This window comes from Chenopodium album, chromosome 15 (assembly GCF_948465745.1).
Source record: "Chenopodium album chromosome 15, dcCheAlbu1.1, whole genome shotgun sequence".
Lineage (NCBI taxonomy): Eukaryota > Viridiplantae > Streptophyta > Magnoliopsida > Caryophyllales > Amaranthaceae > Chenopodium > Chenopodium album.
This window is the reverse complement of record NC_137848.1, coordinates 13816481-13831574: the sequence shown is the minus strand read 5'-3', so window position 1 is coordinate 13831574 and position 15094 is coordinate 13816481. Positions and strand designations below refer to the sequence as shown.

At 35.4% G+C, this 15094-nt stretch overlaps 1 protein-coding gene across 2 annotated transcripts; it reads left to right on the top strand.

The window, feature by feature from the left end:
- The first annotated feature begins 1579 nt into the window (after positions 1-1579).
- LOC145582986 (DEAD-box ATP-dependent RNA helicase 40-like) lies at positions 1580-11404 on the top strand. Of its 2 annotated transcripts, XM_081640070.1 has the most exons (9): positions 1580-1725; positions 2475-3440; positions 3522-3761; positions 4741-4959; positions 7854-7922; positions 8376-8645; positions 8773-9123; positions 9369-9646; positions 9817-11404. In XM_081640070.1, the coding sequence occupies exons 2-9, from the start codon at positions 2499-2501 to the stop codon at positions 10892-10894; spliced, it is 3447 nt and encodes a 1148-aa protein (XP_081496196.1). In that variant the 5' UTR covers positions 1580-1725; positions 2475-2498; the 3' UTR covers positions 10895-11404. The 2 variants fall into 2 exon arrangements, with proteins under 2 accessions (XP_081496196.1, XP_081496195.1); XM_081640069.1 differs by having other exon boundaries at positions 2475-3761.
- Positions 11405-15094: the final 3690 nt, after the last annotated feature.

The window sequence follows — 15094 nt, the reverse complement described above, 5'->3', positions numbered from 1 at the left end:
GTGACTGGGATTGATTTTGGTGGAAATAGTTGTGTTAATCAATGTTAGGGTTTAAGTTAAATAGAGAAAATCAGTTTTTTAATTAGGGTGTTTAAAAAAATGTAAGAGTATTTTGGTCAATTTACCCCCTAAAACTTACTAAATAAGGAAAGAAAAAATGTTGTAAGTAATGTAACCATCCATTTTAGGAAATTGTTACAAGTAACATGAACCGGAGGTAGTAGTTACCTTCAGATTTCCTGTCTTTCAATAAAAATAAGCCTTGTTCACTTCATCTTACAAAAAATAATATTCAGTAAAAATAATTTCAGTTTAGTAAAAAAAAAAAAGTTCAGTTCAGTAAAAATAATTCAGTTTAGTAAAATAATTTTAGTTTAGTGAACATCAGTACCTTCATAGGAGAAATATAACAGAGATTTATTAAAAATAATTTCAGTTCAACAAATATAATTTTAGTTTAGTAAAATAATTTAATTTCAGTAAATAATTTCAATCTCGCAAAAATAATTCCAGTTCAGCAAAAATAAGATTGAGCAAATAGGGTATGAGGGTCTGTTCTCATTAGATTATTTTCAGTTTAGTTCAGTTCAGTTCAGTTCAGCTCTAATAAGTTTATGTCTAATGATATTGCTAATGATTTAAAGCCAAATTTCATACTTTTAAGCTTATATTACAACAACGACAACAACAACAACAACAACAACAATAATAATAATAATAATAGTAATAATAATAATAATAATAATAATAATAATAATAATAATAATAATAATAATAATAATAATTTTGATAAAATTCAATAATAATTTTGATAAAATTCAACACCCCCTGGGCACTGTGATGTCGCCGACAAAAGGATTCGAGAAGAACACCTCGTTCCTACACTCGACGCTAAGCAGAGAAGCAGAGGATTGGAGCTGAGATCGGCAACTTCGACAAACAACAACGATAATCAACAGTTGTGGCCGGATCTGGAGGACTATGGGAGGAAGGAGAAAGGGGCGAAGAGAGAGAAAGTTGGTTTGGGGTTAGCCCTTGTATTAATGGGAATAATAAAGAGAAGGGATGACTGTTGGCTCTGTTGCTTTTGTTCCAGTTTTTTTTTATTTTTTTTTTTTGATAATTTTTTAAAAAGTGTTTTGTGTTCTTTTGTCATTTTAATATTTTATTGTTTAATTATATAGTATAAGTTTTAAAAATATTTTAGGGTTCTATGTTTTTAATATTTTTTTTTCATAAATATTTATTATATAGTATATTTTTCATAAATATTTTAATATGTAGTAATAAATAATCAAAGATCATTAATCCGTAGTAAAAAATCACTAATTAATAAGTTAAGTTAAGTTCAGTTTAGTCAATGAGAACAAATCCTTAATCTGATTAAATAAAACCCTAAAATTTCAAAGTTGGGTTAGTTTTCAACAATTTTACCCCATACACTTGAGAAGTTGAGATAATTTTAATTAATGTTACAATGATTACGACCATGTGATGTGAGCAGTTCGCACACTGTAAAATTTATTTTGCCTTAAAAACATAGGAGTGTCATTAGTTCATTACTCTTAGGTCTATTTTCTTTATCCCCCGTTTAGGGCTTTTTCACGATTGCGCTGCATAGCTGCACACCCTCTTTCCCTCTCTCTCTCCTCCATTGAACCGTTCTCTGAATTCTCCATTGAAGCGGATTGAGAGCTTCTCTCCTCCATTGAAGCAGCTTCTGAGGTAAGATATTATTTTTTATTAATCGAATATCAATTTCATCATAATCCAGTGTTAATCGTTAATTTAATCGACAGTATCATCAATTTAGGGTTCTTCGAATTTGGATTATTCAACTATTGGGTAATGGTTATTACTGAAGTTAAGATTTATAACTAGCGATTTTATTGCTAGAATTTTGCTATTCATATTTTTGTTAGAAGAATTTGGCGTAATTTTCCAGCCTACTATGTGTTGCAAGCTTTTGTTAAAATAATCCTTTAATGTTGGGACGAAACCATGAAAATAGACCTTTTCTCCCGAGGGTGGCTGCCCCGCCTTCCCTTGCTCAGGGACGGGCCTGAATCAGAGTTCAAGCTTGAGCTAGTTTGGTTTTTGTAACCTAAATAAAATCTGTTGGATTCTCGATATGGGTACGGACACTCGCGGAAAATATGGAATATGATCGTTATAAAGCCGAGTGTTGCTAGATTGACATACTAAATGTGACACAAGTACTTGAGTCCGAATAACATAGGGTGTGGAATAAAGGGGAGTTGAAATTATTGATTTGATGTAGCTTAATTAGAGTAGCATTAATTAATTTTATATATTGGTGATGGATAATTTTGTTTACACGGTTAATCGTAATGACAATGGTGCAGTTATTGCTTGCTTGCATCATAGGAAAGGCTTGTAGAGTTTCTTTAGAGTATTTGTTGTGCTAGCTAATTAGCTATGATTATATGCTTATGTATTTTAATCTTGTGTAGTCTCCTACTATAAAATAGCGGAAGATGGCAAATGCAGAAGCAGCTTCTGCTGCTGCGGGTCCTAGGTATGCGCCAGATGATCCCACCCTTCCGAGTCCTTGGAAAGGGTTGATTGATGGGAGCTCAGGCCTTACATATTACTGGAATCCGGAGACAAATATCACTCAATATGAAAAGCCAGGTAGCGCACCTCCACCCGTTCCATCCGGTGTACCTCATGTTGATACTGCATCCCAGCCGACTGTGCAGCAAGTACCACAGCATGGACAAACTGCGGATGCTTCTCAGTATCCACAGCAATATATGAATCAGTTATCTCATCAGCAAGGACAGTTTCAAGGTCCTCTAGCTGGACAAATTCCTCAGCAGCAGGGACAGTATCAGGGTCCCCCTTCTGGACAAATGGCTCAGCAGCAGCCTGCGCAAGTCCCCCCAGCAGGGCAGCAGCAATATGCACATTATGGGCAAGGATTGCCTCAAAGAGGCTCGCAGATAGGTCAAACACCGATGCAACAGGGACAGGCAGCACAGCAGCAGCATTATGGGTCCCAAATGACACAGCAAAGTGGTCAACAGTTACCACAACAAGGGTCACAGACAGTGCAACACCCCGTTCAGCATAGTTCTCAGCAGTTAGGGCAGCAAGCACCGGGGCAGCAAGGTCCTTCTGTAGGACAATCACAGGGGCATCATTTTATGCCTCATCAAATGCATTATGCTGCTTACCAGCAACCACCGATGCTCCCACATGGGCAGCAAAATGCACAACCTCACCCTCAGCTCATGCCACAAGGACCACAATTCTCGTATCAACAGGATAATAGAAATGCGATACCCCAGCAGCAAGATGATTCCGATTTTTCTAAGATTAAGCAAACTGGGACTTCCAATTCTCAGGTTGAGCCAAGTAGTCGTGCAGCTGGTCATGCTCCACCATCTGTCAATGCTTCCAATCATGGATTGCAGGCCAGTCCTCTCTCTGGTCAATCAATACCCTTCGCTTCCTCTATGCACATGCATCAACCTCCATTAAATGTTAAACTGCAGGAGAGTCGAAATGATATTGTCAACCCGCAACACGCTTCCACTTACCAAAATCAGACGGGCCAATCCATGATGAATAGTCAGCAGCATGGCTTGTCTCCTGTTGGACGAAATCTGGGTTATGATGAAACCCAGCAACTACGATCTGGGCCAGGATATCACTTCAATGCTAACAAGGAAGCACCAATGACGGGTCCTCATCACCCTAATCTTGCTGCCCTACCTATGGCGCGGAATCCGCAGGTACATAGTTCTCTGTTTTGAAATGCTAATTTTTAAATTGGTGCCTTTGCCCTACAATTTATTGACTTTGATAACTGTTTTGCTCTTAGTGAGTAGTTAGCTGTAATGCTTGGACTTGTGACTTGACCCAGCCGTACCGTGTCGATGTGACCCTATTCACGATTTAAAATATGGGTTAGATTTGGAAGAGAGAAAAGTGGATACTACTACCAACTAAGGACCCATATTGTTCATTTGTTCTTATTTTGATGAAAATAACCTCCAATATTATCCATTTGATAATTGAACTGCTGAATGGCATGGATATGGAAATAAGGAATAGAACCTTGGGGACATTACTCTTTGGAGGGAGTTGACCCTTTTGCTATTTGTGGTATAAGGTATATATCCATTTGGGGGAGGAGGATTTTTGTAGAGTCATGGCCCTCATGGGTGGAAAAAAATGGTCAAGTTTTAGTGACAGATGTGAAGATATTAGAGATCCACTTTTTTTGTACTAATGACAATTGCCTTACATTATAGAGTTTCAATGGAATAGTGGGGTCTTCTGTATTGGTGTTCCTTTTGTTGGCAGTATTTTCTTTTATCCCTGTTTATCTATTTTTTACATTTGAAATTCATTTGATTGAAACGTTCTATACAGTATGATTACTCTAGGCCTTTTATGAGATTTTCACTTGGCAACATTTTTGGGGCTGGGAAGGGCTCAAGTGCGCCCGAACCTCTTTGGAGAGAGACTCTGGTAGTTGGGCCATTATCAGAAAGGTTACTGAAACAATGTTCAATGAATTTCAACAAGTAGAAAAGCCCGATGGTTAGAGATTGTTGATGTGGATAAAACTTGTTGTATTTAACAAATTATAAAATTACATGAATGCCTACTGTCGACAGATAATTGAACTTTGTTTATGTATCAGTTGCATCCACAGATATAAATTTTTTTAGCTTTGAAACTGATCTTTGCTTATTGTCGCTGTAGGACTTGAGGATGGGTGCTTTCCTTCATCAAAATGCGCCACCTGGCCATGATGGTAATATGAATACGATATCTGCACATGGGGTGCATAGTCATGCAAATGTTGATCTACCAATTACTAACCAACCTTTTTTGAGGCCATCTCCAATTATGCCTTCCTCAGACGTTATGAACATTTCTTCAGTCGAGGCTTATCGACAGCAACATGAAGTGACTGCTTCAGTACGTAAATTTTTGGTTCTGTTTTGGCATACGTGAATTTTATTGTTTTTGGAGTGCATAATTTTATTATTGCTCATCCCTTTCAATAGTCCATATGTGCTTAGTTAATTAGTTTGTTAAATATTTTTGTTCTTTCATCATCTAGTAGACCTTCTGTCATGATGGGGTATAGATTCTTGTGATGCCTGTTGATGTGACACTAGGACTAATATAATTTCATAGGCACTGCTTGTTTTGTAGCTTGAACAATAGCCCTTGGCTGAAGCACTGAAACCCTTGCGATACCTGTTGATGTGACACTAGTATCAATAGAATTTATAAAAGCCATTTGCTTTGTAGTTGGAACAATAGCCTACGTAGAAACTCTTATGAAGCCTTGTTAATGGTTTATAAAATTTGAGAACCTGAGTACAAGCATTTCTTCTAAAATTGGCATGACCAGCAAGTTTTTCCTTTTCCTTAAGGATTTTTGAGAATCATACAAAGACCTTTTCTTTCTATAATTCTGTAAACAAAATCAAATTAATTTGAATACCCTCTGTATATTGTTTCTGAAAAAATAAATTTGATTTCTAAGCAAAATTAATAATTAATTGCTTTAGTTTTGTACTTTAGTATTTCCTATCTGTATGGATAATTGGATCCTATAGCTTCTGTTTTCCAGTTTTAGTTTGCATGAAACATATGCTTGTGTGTAGTAAGATAAATGTGAGTGTGTTACGAAATTTTAGTTTTTGATCAAGTTGAAAGTTAAAATTATGTGAAGTATTTGGAAGCTAGTCAAACAACGCAATCAACAACAACAAAGCCTTGATCCCAAAGTGTTGTGGGGTCGGCTAACATGAATAGTCATAAGTACCCATCCTCAAAAAATGGAACAAAGCAAGAATAGTGATTAAATGAAAGTGGATGAAAACGGAGTGAGCAAAAAAACAATTGCAGTGTAAAGTGGAAAAAAGAGGATATAAAAATAAATTTGAAAATGTTTTTAAAAGAGTGCTTAGGGGATATATATAGAGAAGAAAATCATTCTTGTAAATACACGTTACATGTTTTAGAAAAACCTTAACAAGGTAAATAAATAGAGTTTGCAAAACACAATGAGTTTAGGTCAAAAATAAATAAAAAAATAAAAAATAGTATATTAAAGTATTTTAGTCTTGACATATCCTCAGTGTAGATTATTGTTAATCAGCCCTCAAAACCTTCCCTGACCGGTCTCTTTGCAGAAAGAACACTCATGTTTTAAAAAAATTATATGAAATCACTTTTAATGCCAGTTATGCCACTATTTACTCAAAGCGACCTTGATTCTGTTTCACTCTTTTTTTATTTATTTTTTTGCTGATCACTTCACCCCATTAAACTTCTCTTGCCTTCTTGTCACAAATTGTTGCCAGCTTAATTAATGTTAAAAGCAGATTTGAAGATTCAATATGGTGTCATCCATGTCCTGTTCAATGATATGTGATAATAATTGATGTTAAGTATGATGAAACTAGAGATTGATTACTATTTACCAAAGAATTGTGTGTTCTCTTCACCTCAACTCACCTCTTATGCATAGGATCCAAGACCCTATTAGCTTAGTGTGCTTGTTTTTATTACTACACTTCTAAAAGTAGACCTGTGACTTGGATAAAAAGTCACAATTTTGTTTGTGCTACAAATCTGTAATATGTCCTGCTTATGGGGAACGTAGAAGGTTTGGTTTGATAAGAATTGTGTAGTGTTTATGGTCCAGTGAGGGGCTCATTTGTTGCTTCTGTTTGAGTGTTGGTAACTTGAAAGATATGATGCTCTGCTAAACAAATTGATCTCAGCATGTCTATGGTCCCCAAACACAACATAAAATCTAAATTCTTATTTGAATGTCCACTGGACACTTCTAGTTTGTACCAAATCAAATTTACCATGAATCTTGATAGTTCTCAGTTTTTGATTCCCCCTACCCCCTTTCTACTTCATAGCCACTACCCTTTCACACCTTTTTAGTCTGTCTTTCTAGCTTTCAAGTGAGTCAATTAAAGCCTGTTGTGCTACTTTCCACTCCTTGTCCACCTGGCTCCTTTTTATTTTTTATTATTATTATTATTATTATTATTATTATTATTATTTTTTTAATACTCCATCCGTCCCTTAATACAAAGCCTCTTTTGGTTTTTGTGCGGGAATTAAGAAAGTTTTAATTTTATAAAAACTAATGATTAAAAGTACATATGTGCATGTGGGGTTAGAGAAAGATAGAGAGAAAGAAAAAGTAGTAGGGAATAATTGAAGAGATAGAGAGAAAGTGTTAGGAATAGATGTTAAAACTTAAAAGTACAAAAAAGTAAAGGAAAAAAGATGACAACTCATGAAAAAGAGGGTAATAATGTCCAAATATACAACCTATAAATAGAAAGAGGCATTGTATTTTTGGTTTACCCAAAAAGGAAATGAGGCTTTGTATTAAGGGACGGAGGGAGTATATTGTAATCAGCGGTGTTTCTTTTTAATCAACTTATCTTCTTTTCATTAAGGTGTCAAAAAATAGATTCATTTGTCAGTTTTTTTTTTTTTTATTATTTTTTTTTATAATTTTTTTCTCTTTTAAAGTATAAGATATTCAAGGGACAACCAGTTGTACCATGCACATGATATAAGCCTCATTCATATGTTTGCTGATTTGGATTTTACCCAAATGTAGGCTTGGTTGTCGTACCACCAGTTGTACGATAATAATTGCCCATTTAGTATCAGTCTATGAAGTCTTTCAAACTTGTTGTGCACATATGGACTATTCTGGGCCTGAATATTAGATAACTCGTACTAGCCACTTGAATTTGTAACATGTATCTTATAGAAAGTCTCGTAGTCTCTGACCTTTTTTTGCCTTTATCTTATGTGAACAGGGAGAAAATGTTCCTGCCCCATTCATGACCTTTGATGCCACTGGTTTTCCCCCAGAGATACTAAGAGAGGTATGAATTACGTTTGTAATGCGTAATTATATAAATTATAACTTATAAGTTTATATATGAAATGGTGTATGTCCCCTTCCAATATCCAGCTTTTTAGTTATACTATTTTAACTGAAAAAGTTTCTTGTCGCAGGTGCGATATCTGCTCCGGTGGGGAGCATATGTCGTACGCTGCACTGCTATGCGCACACTTTACATGCAACAAGTATTCCTTTGAAGGCTGCACAAATGGACTTTGGAGCCTTCATCCATCACTCCTCATGTGACTGGGATATTCTTGATTGTTGGCCCCTACCTTATAAATCTTAATTGCCTCCTATTGTTGCTTCGCGTTGCTTAAGTAAGCAACCGCATATTAGATAACCTTTTCTTTCCCCGTTAGTTTAGTGTTACATGTGAACAATAGATGGGTGGTGGATCTTGGATTGATCATGTTGTCTTTTCTTGTAACAGATACATTCTGCTGGTTTTTCTTCACCAACTCCTATTCAAGCACAAACATGGCCTATTGCACTACAAAACAAAGATATAGTTGCGATTGCAAAGACAGGTTCTGGGAAAACGTTGGGCTACTTGATGCCTGCATTTATGCATCTAAGGCAGCGGCGTAATAATCCACGGATTGGTCCAACAGTCTTAGTCTTGGCACCAACTCGTGAACTTGCTACACAAATTCTAGAGGAGGGCAATAAATTTGGTAGATCTTCCAGGATTTCTTGCACGGTGGGTTTTTTTAAAAAAATTATTTATGTTTTATGTCACTGATATGTTTGCTCTTTTTCTATTTTATATTTTATTTGAGCTATTGATTTATCCGATTTTTTCTATGCAAATGTTCTTCATCTCCCAGTGTTTATATGGTGGAGCTCCAAAGGGTCCTCAGCTAGAAGAATTACGCCGTGGAGCTGATATTGTTGTGGCAACTCCTGGTCGTCTCAATGACATTCTTGAGACGAGAAATATTGATCTTCGACAAGTTTCGCTGTTTGTTCTCGATGAGGCAGATCGAATGCTTGACATGGGCTTTGAACCTCAAATTCGCAAGATAGTGAATGAAATGCCTCCTCACAGGCAAACTCTCATGTACACAGCAACTTGGCCGAAAGAAGTCAGGAAAATAGCTGGTGATTTGCTCCGCAATCCTGTGCAAGTGAACATTGGCAATGTTGATGAACTTGCTGCAAACAAGTCTATCTCACAGGTATTCATCAGATTTTTTAGTGACTAGTTATTTTTGGGCAAGCTGGAACACTTCCCATTATGATTTTTCTGATGTTTGAGCTTTCAAGAAGTGTGTTCATGAATGCAATTGTTGTAGGGAATGTTTATTTCAAACCAGAGTTTCTCTTGTATGCCATACATGATACATCCCTTGTAGAATATTCTTTTTTCCTTGTTTCCCTCTGTAAAGATTTTTTTTAATGATTATTATTTGTGAAAATGCAGTTTGTGGAAGTTGTACCACAAATGGAAAAGCAAAGACGCTTGGAGCAGATTCTTAGAGCCCAGGAAAGGGGCTCTAAAGTTATTGTTTTCTGCTCTACAAAGAAGCTCTGTAATGACCTTGCACGTAGTATTGGACGTAGCTTTCCTGCTGCTGCAATTCATGGGGACAAGTCTCAGAGTGAGAGAGACTATGTATTGAATCAATTCCGTTCTGGGAAGTCACCAATTTTAGTTGCAACTGATGTTGCTGCCAGAGGCCTTGATATAAAGGACATAAGGTAAGGACTTCCTGTGCTTCACGTTGTCCCTGGAACAGTCTATATTGTACCTGAATTTCAACTAACTTTTCCTCTCTAGTACCATGTCAATATTCCCAAAGATATGCCTTTTTAGTTATTTAAATCATTTTCATTTCACTTTCTGCACTTCTCAAGGACTCTATTTGCAGGGTGGTGATAAATTATGATTTTCCTACTGGTATTGAAGACTATGTACATCGAATCGGTAGGACTGGCAGAGCAGGGGCAATTGGAATGGCTTATACCTTCCTTTCTGAACAGGATTGGAAGCATGCTGGTGATCTGGTTAAAGTGCTTGAGGGGGCTAACCAGCAAGTCCCTCCACAAGTGAGAGAAATGGCTCTCCGTGGTGGTCCTGCTTTCAATAAAGACCGTATTGGAATGAATAGGTACGAATCAGCCCCTGGTCCTGCTTTTGCTGGCGGTGGACGCTGGGATTCTGGTGGTCGTGGTGGAGGCATGAGGGACGGTGGTCGTGGTGGCATGAGAGACAGAGATGGTGATGTTGGAGGTCGTGGTGGTGGTGGTTTTGGTGGATTTCGTGGTGGCATGAGAAATGATGGTTTTGGAGGGCGTGGCATGAGAGATAGAGATGATTTTGGACGTGGGGGGCGAGGAGATTTTGGTGGCCGTGGAAATAGGGGAGGGCGAGGAGGATTTGGTGGGCCTAGTGGTGGGTATGGAGGTCGGTCCAGGGATGATTTTGGGTCCAATGAGAGGTTTAACAGTAGAGATGGTGGATTTAGCCGTGGCCGTGGCAGAGGGAGATTTGATAATAATAGGAGAGATGTGACTCCAAGGAGTAGAGGAAGGAGTTACAGTTCTAGCCCTGAGAAGGTTCGTACTTGGGGAGGTTATAGCAGAAGTGTGAGTCGTAGTCGTTCAAGAAGTAGAAGTCGAAGCTGGAGCCGCAGCCGAAGTCCCCGCCGCAGTTATAGCCGTAGCTACAGCCGTAGTCGGAGTCGTGGTCGTAGCCGGAGCCGCAGTAATGAGAGGCCTGTCAGGCGGGAACGTCGTCCTTCTGGGTTTGATAAGCTTCCAGAACCAGAAAATCAAGAACAGAAGGATTTAGCAGCAAATAATGTTGGCCCTCCTGCAGAACCACAAATGACCAATAACAATTCTATACCTGTATATGATGCTGGGGCGAAGTTAGGGATGAAAGACGAGCCTACTGTTTTTTCAGGTGTGGTCAATCAATCTGATCCACAAGCTGGTGAACCCTAGAGCTTTGTATTTACTCTCTGAAGGCATTATTTTCTGAAGGTAAAATCCTGATTGAAAGATTTGAAACCTTTCAATATTAAGATAAGGATGGAAGTGGGGAGGAAACCTTACTGAGTTACTCTATGATGCATTTCATGGTTCTTTCAACATCATCTTCAAGAAAATTAAAGCCTTTTTTTTTGGTTAAATTGCAAATTTATATCTAGACTTGCACGATGATTTCATTTGAAGCGCAGCCTTGTGTTTTACGTCTCGTCTGCCACTAGCTTATTACATGCTTAAGACCCCGAGATATTTTGGTAATGTTCACTATGTATTTTCTTCTGTAGATCTAGCATAAATTTAAAATATTTTTCTCTTAGTATTTTATACTCCGTACTTGATTTTTAAGGGCTATTGGCCTAAGGATGAAGCTAGCAATTGACATACACAAGTTGGTTGGCCAGTAATGTTTGGATTATTGTACCTCGGCTTTATTTAGTAGCAAAATTGAGTGATTATTATATTACTTTAATCCGCATTTTTTTAAGGAAAGCATTTTTAATATCATCTTTCTTACATTTTTTTTCCTAAGCGTTTACAATGGGTCTTTTTTTAAATGTAAGTTGCATATTTTAGAAGCTTAATGTAGATATATAAAACTTAATTAAAAATAAGTGCTCATAGATGACATCTCTGGTTCTAATAGCTCGAGTCCTAGAGAACTCTAATAACACCTGTTGGTATTATTATGATCCCTAAGTACATCTATGTCAGTACCAACAAACACAAATTTATTTGTTGGTATCAACATAATTTTATGTTGGTATTAAAATGATGCCCTAATGCAACCAAGACCTACCCTAATAAGTGTAGAAACGTTTATTTTGCAATAGATCATCTTTTATCCCGATCAGTCGACAATGCTGCAATGACTTGCAAAGAGAGAATTTCTTGTCTTAAGCCACCTTGCCTTTAAAGCTTCATTTATGATTTCATGGTATAGATGGGTCTAATAGTAAGGCCTAACACAAAATAGTTGGTGCGACCAGTATGTTAAATCATGTCATCGATTCATTTCTTTAGGTTCCCTAACACGGCATATTCTTACATGCATGCTCATGCATTTGGAATAGGTGCAACACAGCCCAAACTCAAATCAATTAACACAACTCTTTGTTTCCTTTTTAAAATTTTTTGTTTCCTTCTTCCAAATTCTCTCTCTTCTGATGTGTTTTCTTTCTTATAATAATTTTGATCCAAATTATCATCAAATTCTTCAATATAATTTTCTTTTCCTATATTTTTCTCCTTTTTATTTTCTCTCTCCTCTATTTTTTTTTTAAAAAATTATTTTTCACTTTTTTTTTATTGAATTTGTTTCTTACAACATGGAATTAGTTGTTATTCCCAAAGAGATCGTCAATGCAATGCAGATTAGTGTTTTGTTTTGTAGATTTGTAATTAGGTTTTTTATGTTAGTTTCAACTGTTTATTTTATTTTAATTTTTTTTTTTGGTTAGCTTCGATCAATTTCAATTTATTAGGTATGAATTTTGTGTAAATTTCGTTCTTCGTGTTTTTTTTGTTCATAATTTTTATGTATGAATTTCGATTTATTATGTGGTGATTTTGTGCTTAGGTTTTATCTGATTTTTTGATTCATATGAATTGCATTTTGTTAGCTTCGATCAATTTGATCTGTGTACGAATTTCGTTTAAAAATATGAACATGCATCAAAAATATGAATATGCATTAAAAATATGAATACATGCATTTTAGAAAATGAACATACGCATTCAAAATATGAACATGTGCATTGGTTCAGTTTTTAAATGCGTATGAACATAAGCATTTCAGAAGGTGAACATATACATAAAAAATATGAACATATGGATTTCAGAAGTGAACATATACATTTCAGAAAGTTTACAAAAGTATTTTAGAAAGTTTACATAAGCATTCAAAATATGATAAGCATTTAAGAAAGTGAACGTGTGCATAAAAAATATGAATATTTGCATTTTAGAAAGTGGACATAATCAAGCAAAATATGAACATATGCTTAGGTTCCCTAAAAGTGAACATAAGCTTTTCAGAAAGTGAACATAGACATAAAATATATGAACACATGCATTTCAGAATAGATATATGAACATAGGCATGCTTTTCAGAAAGTGAACATAGGCATAAAATATATGAACACATGCATTTCAAAAAGTGAATATAACCATTCAAAATATGAACATATTAATTGTGTTCCTTAGTAAATGCATAAAGAATATGAACATAAAATTTCACTAATTAACAGAAAATTTCGAAGAACAGAGTTTCGAAAAATTCAGATAAAAATTCACATAAATTCGAACAAAAATCAATGAAAGTCTACCTTTTCTTGAGATAATCCTGTTGATTTTGCATCTCTTCTCATGTATCCATTATTGATTTTTCAATTTTTAGTGAAGTAAAATTATGTAAATGAGAAAGAATGAAGTTTGGAGAGAGAAAATTAGAGAAATTAATTGCAGAAATTTTTGAAAAATTAATGAGAGAGAAGTAAAAAGGTTTTTTTTTTTTAAAAAAAAAAATAAATAAATAAATAAATAAATTGAAATCCAAAATATGGCGGTAGGGAAGTGGGTCGTGTTTTCGTTTGGGCAAGTTTTGCAACGAGATTTCTTTATTGGGCCAGAGTTGCACCTATGCTAGGTGCATAAGGATGCATGTAAGACCAATTGCCCTAACACAACACCTAAACACAAATGTTGTAGCCACTTAAACTTATGCCTAAATGAGATTGTGAGACAGTAGTAGCAGGAAGTTTGGAAATACTGAAATACTATGAAGTTCTAAGCGAGATTTAAGTGTGCAGCAACTAGAGATAAAATCAAAGATATAATGTGACTCAAGTACAATCAGCAAGGAATGGAGGTAAATCTGGAAATGGAGATTTTGTAACAATGTAACGCCCATAATTAAGAAAAATCAATTCAATTGTACTAATAAAAATCAAAGATTACAATCACTGTTTGCTTTGGATGTAAACAATAGGTCTTTTGGTTCGACCCCTTTTGAGGGTTGAAGATTGGACTCGGCCCAAGTGATGGCTGGGACGAGGATTTCCTGTATAGTAAACACATGTAAATTGGCCTCCGGGATTGTGCCGAAGAACGCCTCTCCAATGCCGAAGTTAGTATAGTGTTTTCCTAGAGAGAGAAAGCTATGCAAGAGAATTTAATAATTAATGCTTAGTATAGATAAATATGAGAGTGAACAAGGTTAAGGCTTTTATACCTTACACTTTAGAGAGATATTGGACTCTTTAGTCATATGGGTTTGCCATGTGGACTGGGTCGCTTTAGCTTAACTTGGCATGGTTGTAGGAGAGTTGAACCTTGAGGCTTGATTGAATCATTGGGCCGGTTCAGTTAGAGCAAATTAGACTCAAACACTATTTATACTTCTATAAAAACACAAATTTTAAAATCACTTGTCAATTGGCACTACCTTATTACACTTCTTTATTTTTCATCCAAAAACGAAATTATTAATTAAAAAAAAATATTTTTTTTTTTAGTTTATTAACCATTACTAAAACAAAACGTTGATGACATCATCACTGTCCACCTGTTGGTATTATTATGATCCCAGAATTTAATGTTTTTTTGGTAGAGTTATCATATTTAACATTTTTGAAATTTAAATTTTAGTGGTAACCAATTAAATACGAGATTATTAATTTCATTTAGAATTAAATAGTTTAAATGACACGTAAGCAAAATTAGCGAATGAGATTTCTCAGTTTAAATTAATTAAATATAAAATATTATCTTTTGATATCAAGAATTTTATCTAAATATATAACAAATTATATATATATATATAATATTTTTAAAAAATTCAAACAAACATTGCATCGCACGAGCTTCATTTAGTTCTTATTTATATTTATTCATTCTTTTAAAAAAATGTACTCCCTCCGTCCCCGAAAGAACGACCTTTTTGGGGTTGATTTCGCGGGTATTTTAAAAGTTAAATAAAAAGAAGTAAAGGTATATTGGAAAGATAGATTTAGATGGGGTTTGTAAAAAAGTATAGAGATAAAGTATTAAAAATACATGAAAAAACAAAATTTTATATGGGTAAGTTAATTTTGCACAAATATTGTTGTAAATTGGTGGGTATTTTAATGCAAATGGGTCGATTATTTTGGGACTGAA

What these genes read in the sequence shown, in the direction of transcription:
- LOC145582986 (XM_081640069.1), top strand. Translation starts at nt 2,499, where the DNA reads ATGGCAAATGCAGAAGCAGCTTCTGCTGCTGCGGGTCCTAGGTATGCG. An exon ending in AACATGAAGTGACTGCTTCA is followed by an intron (nt 4,960 to 7,853) that starts GTACGTAAATTT and finishes TTATGTGAACAG; the next exon opens with GGAGAAAATGTTCCTGCCCC. An exon ending in CTTGATATAAAGGACATAAG is followed by an intron (nt 9,647 to 9,816) that starts GTAAGGACTTCC and finishes CTCTATTTGCAG; the next exon opens with GGTGGTGATAAATTATGATT.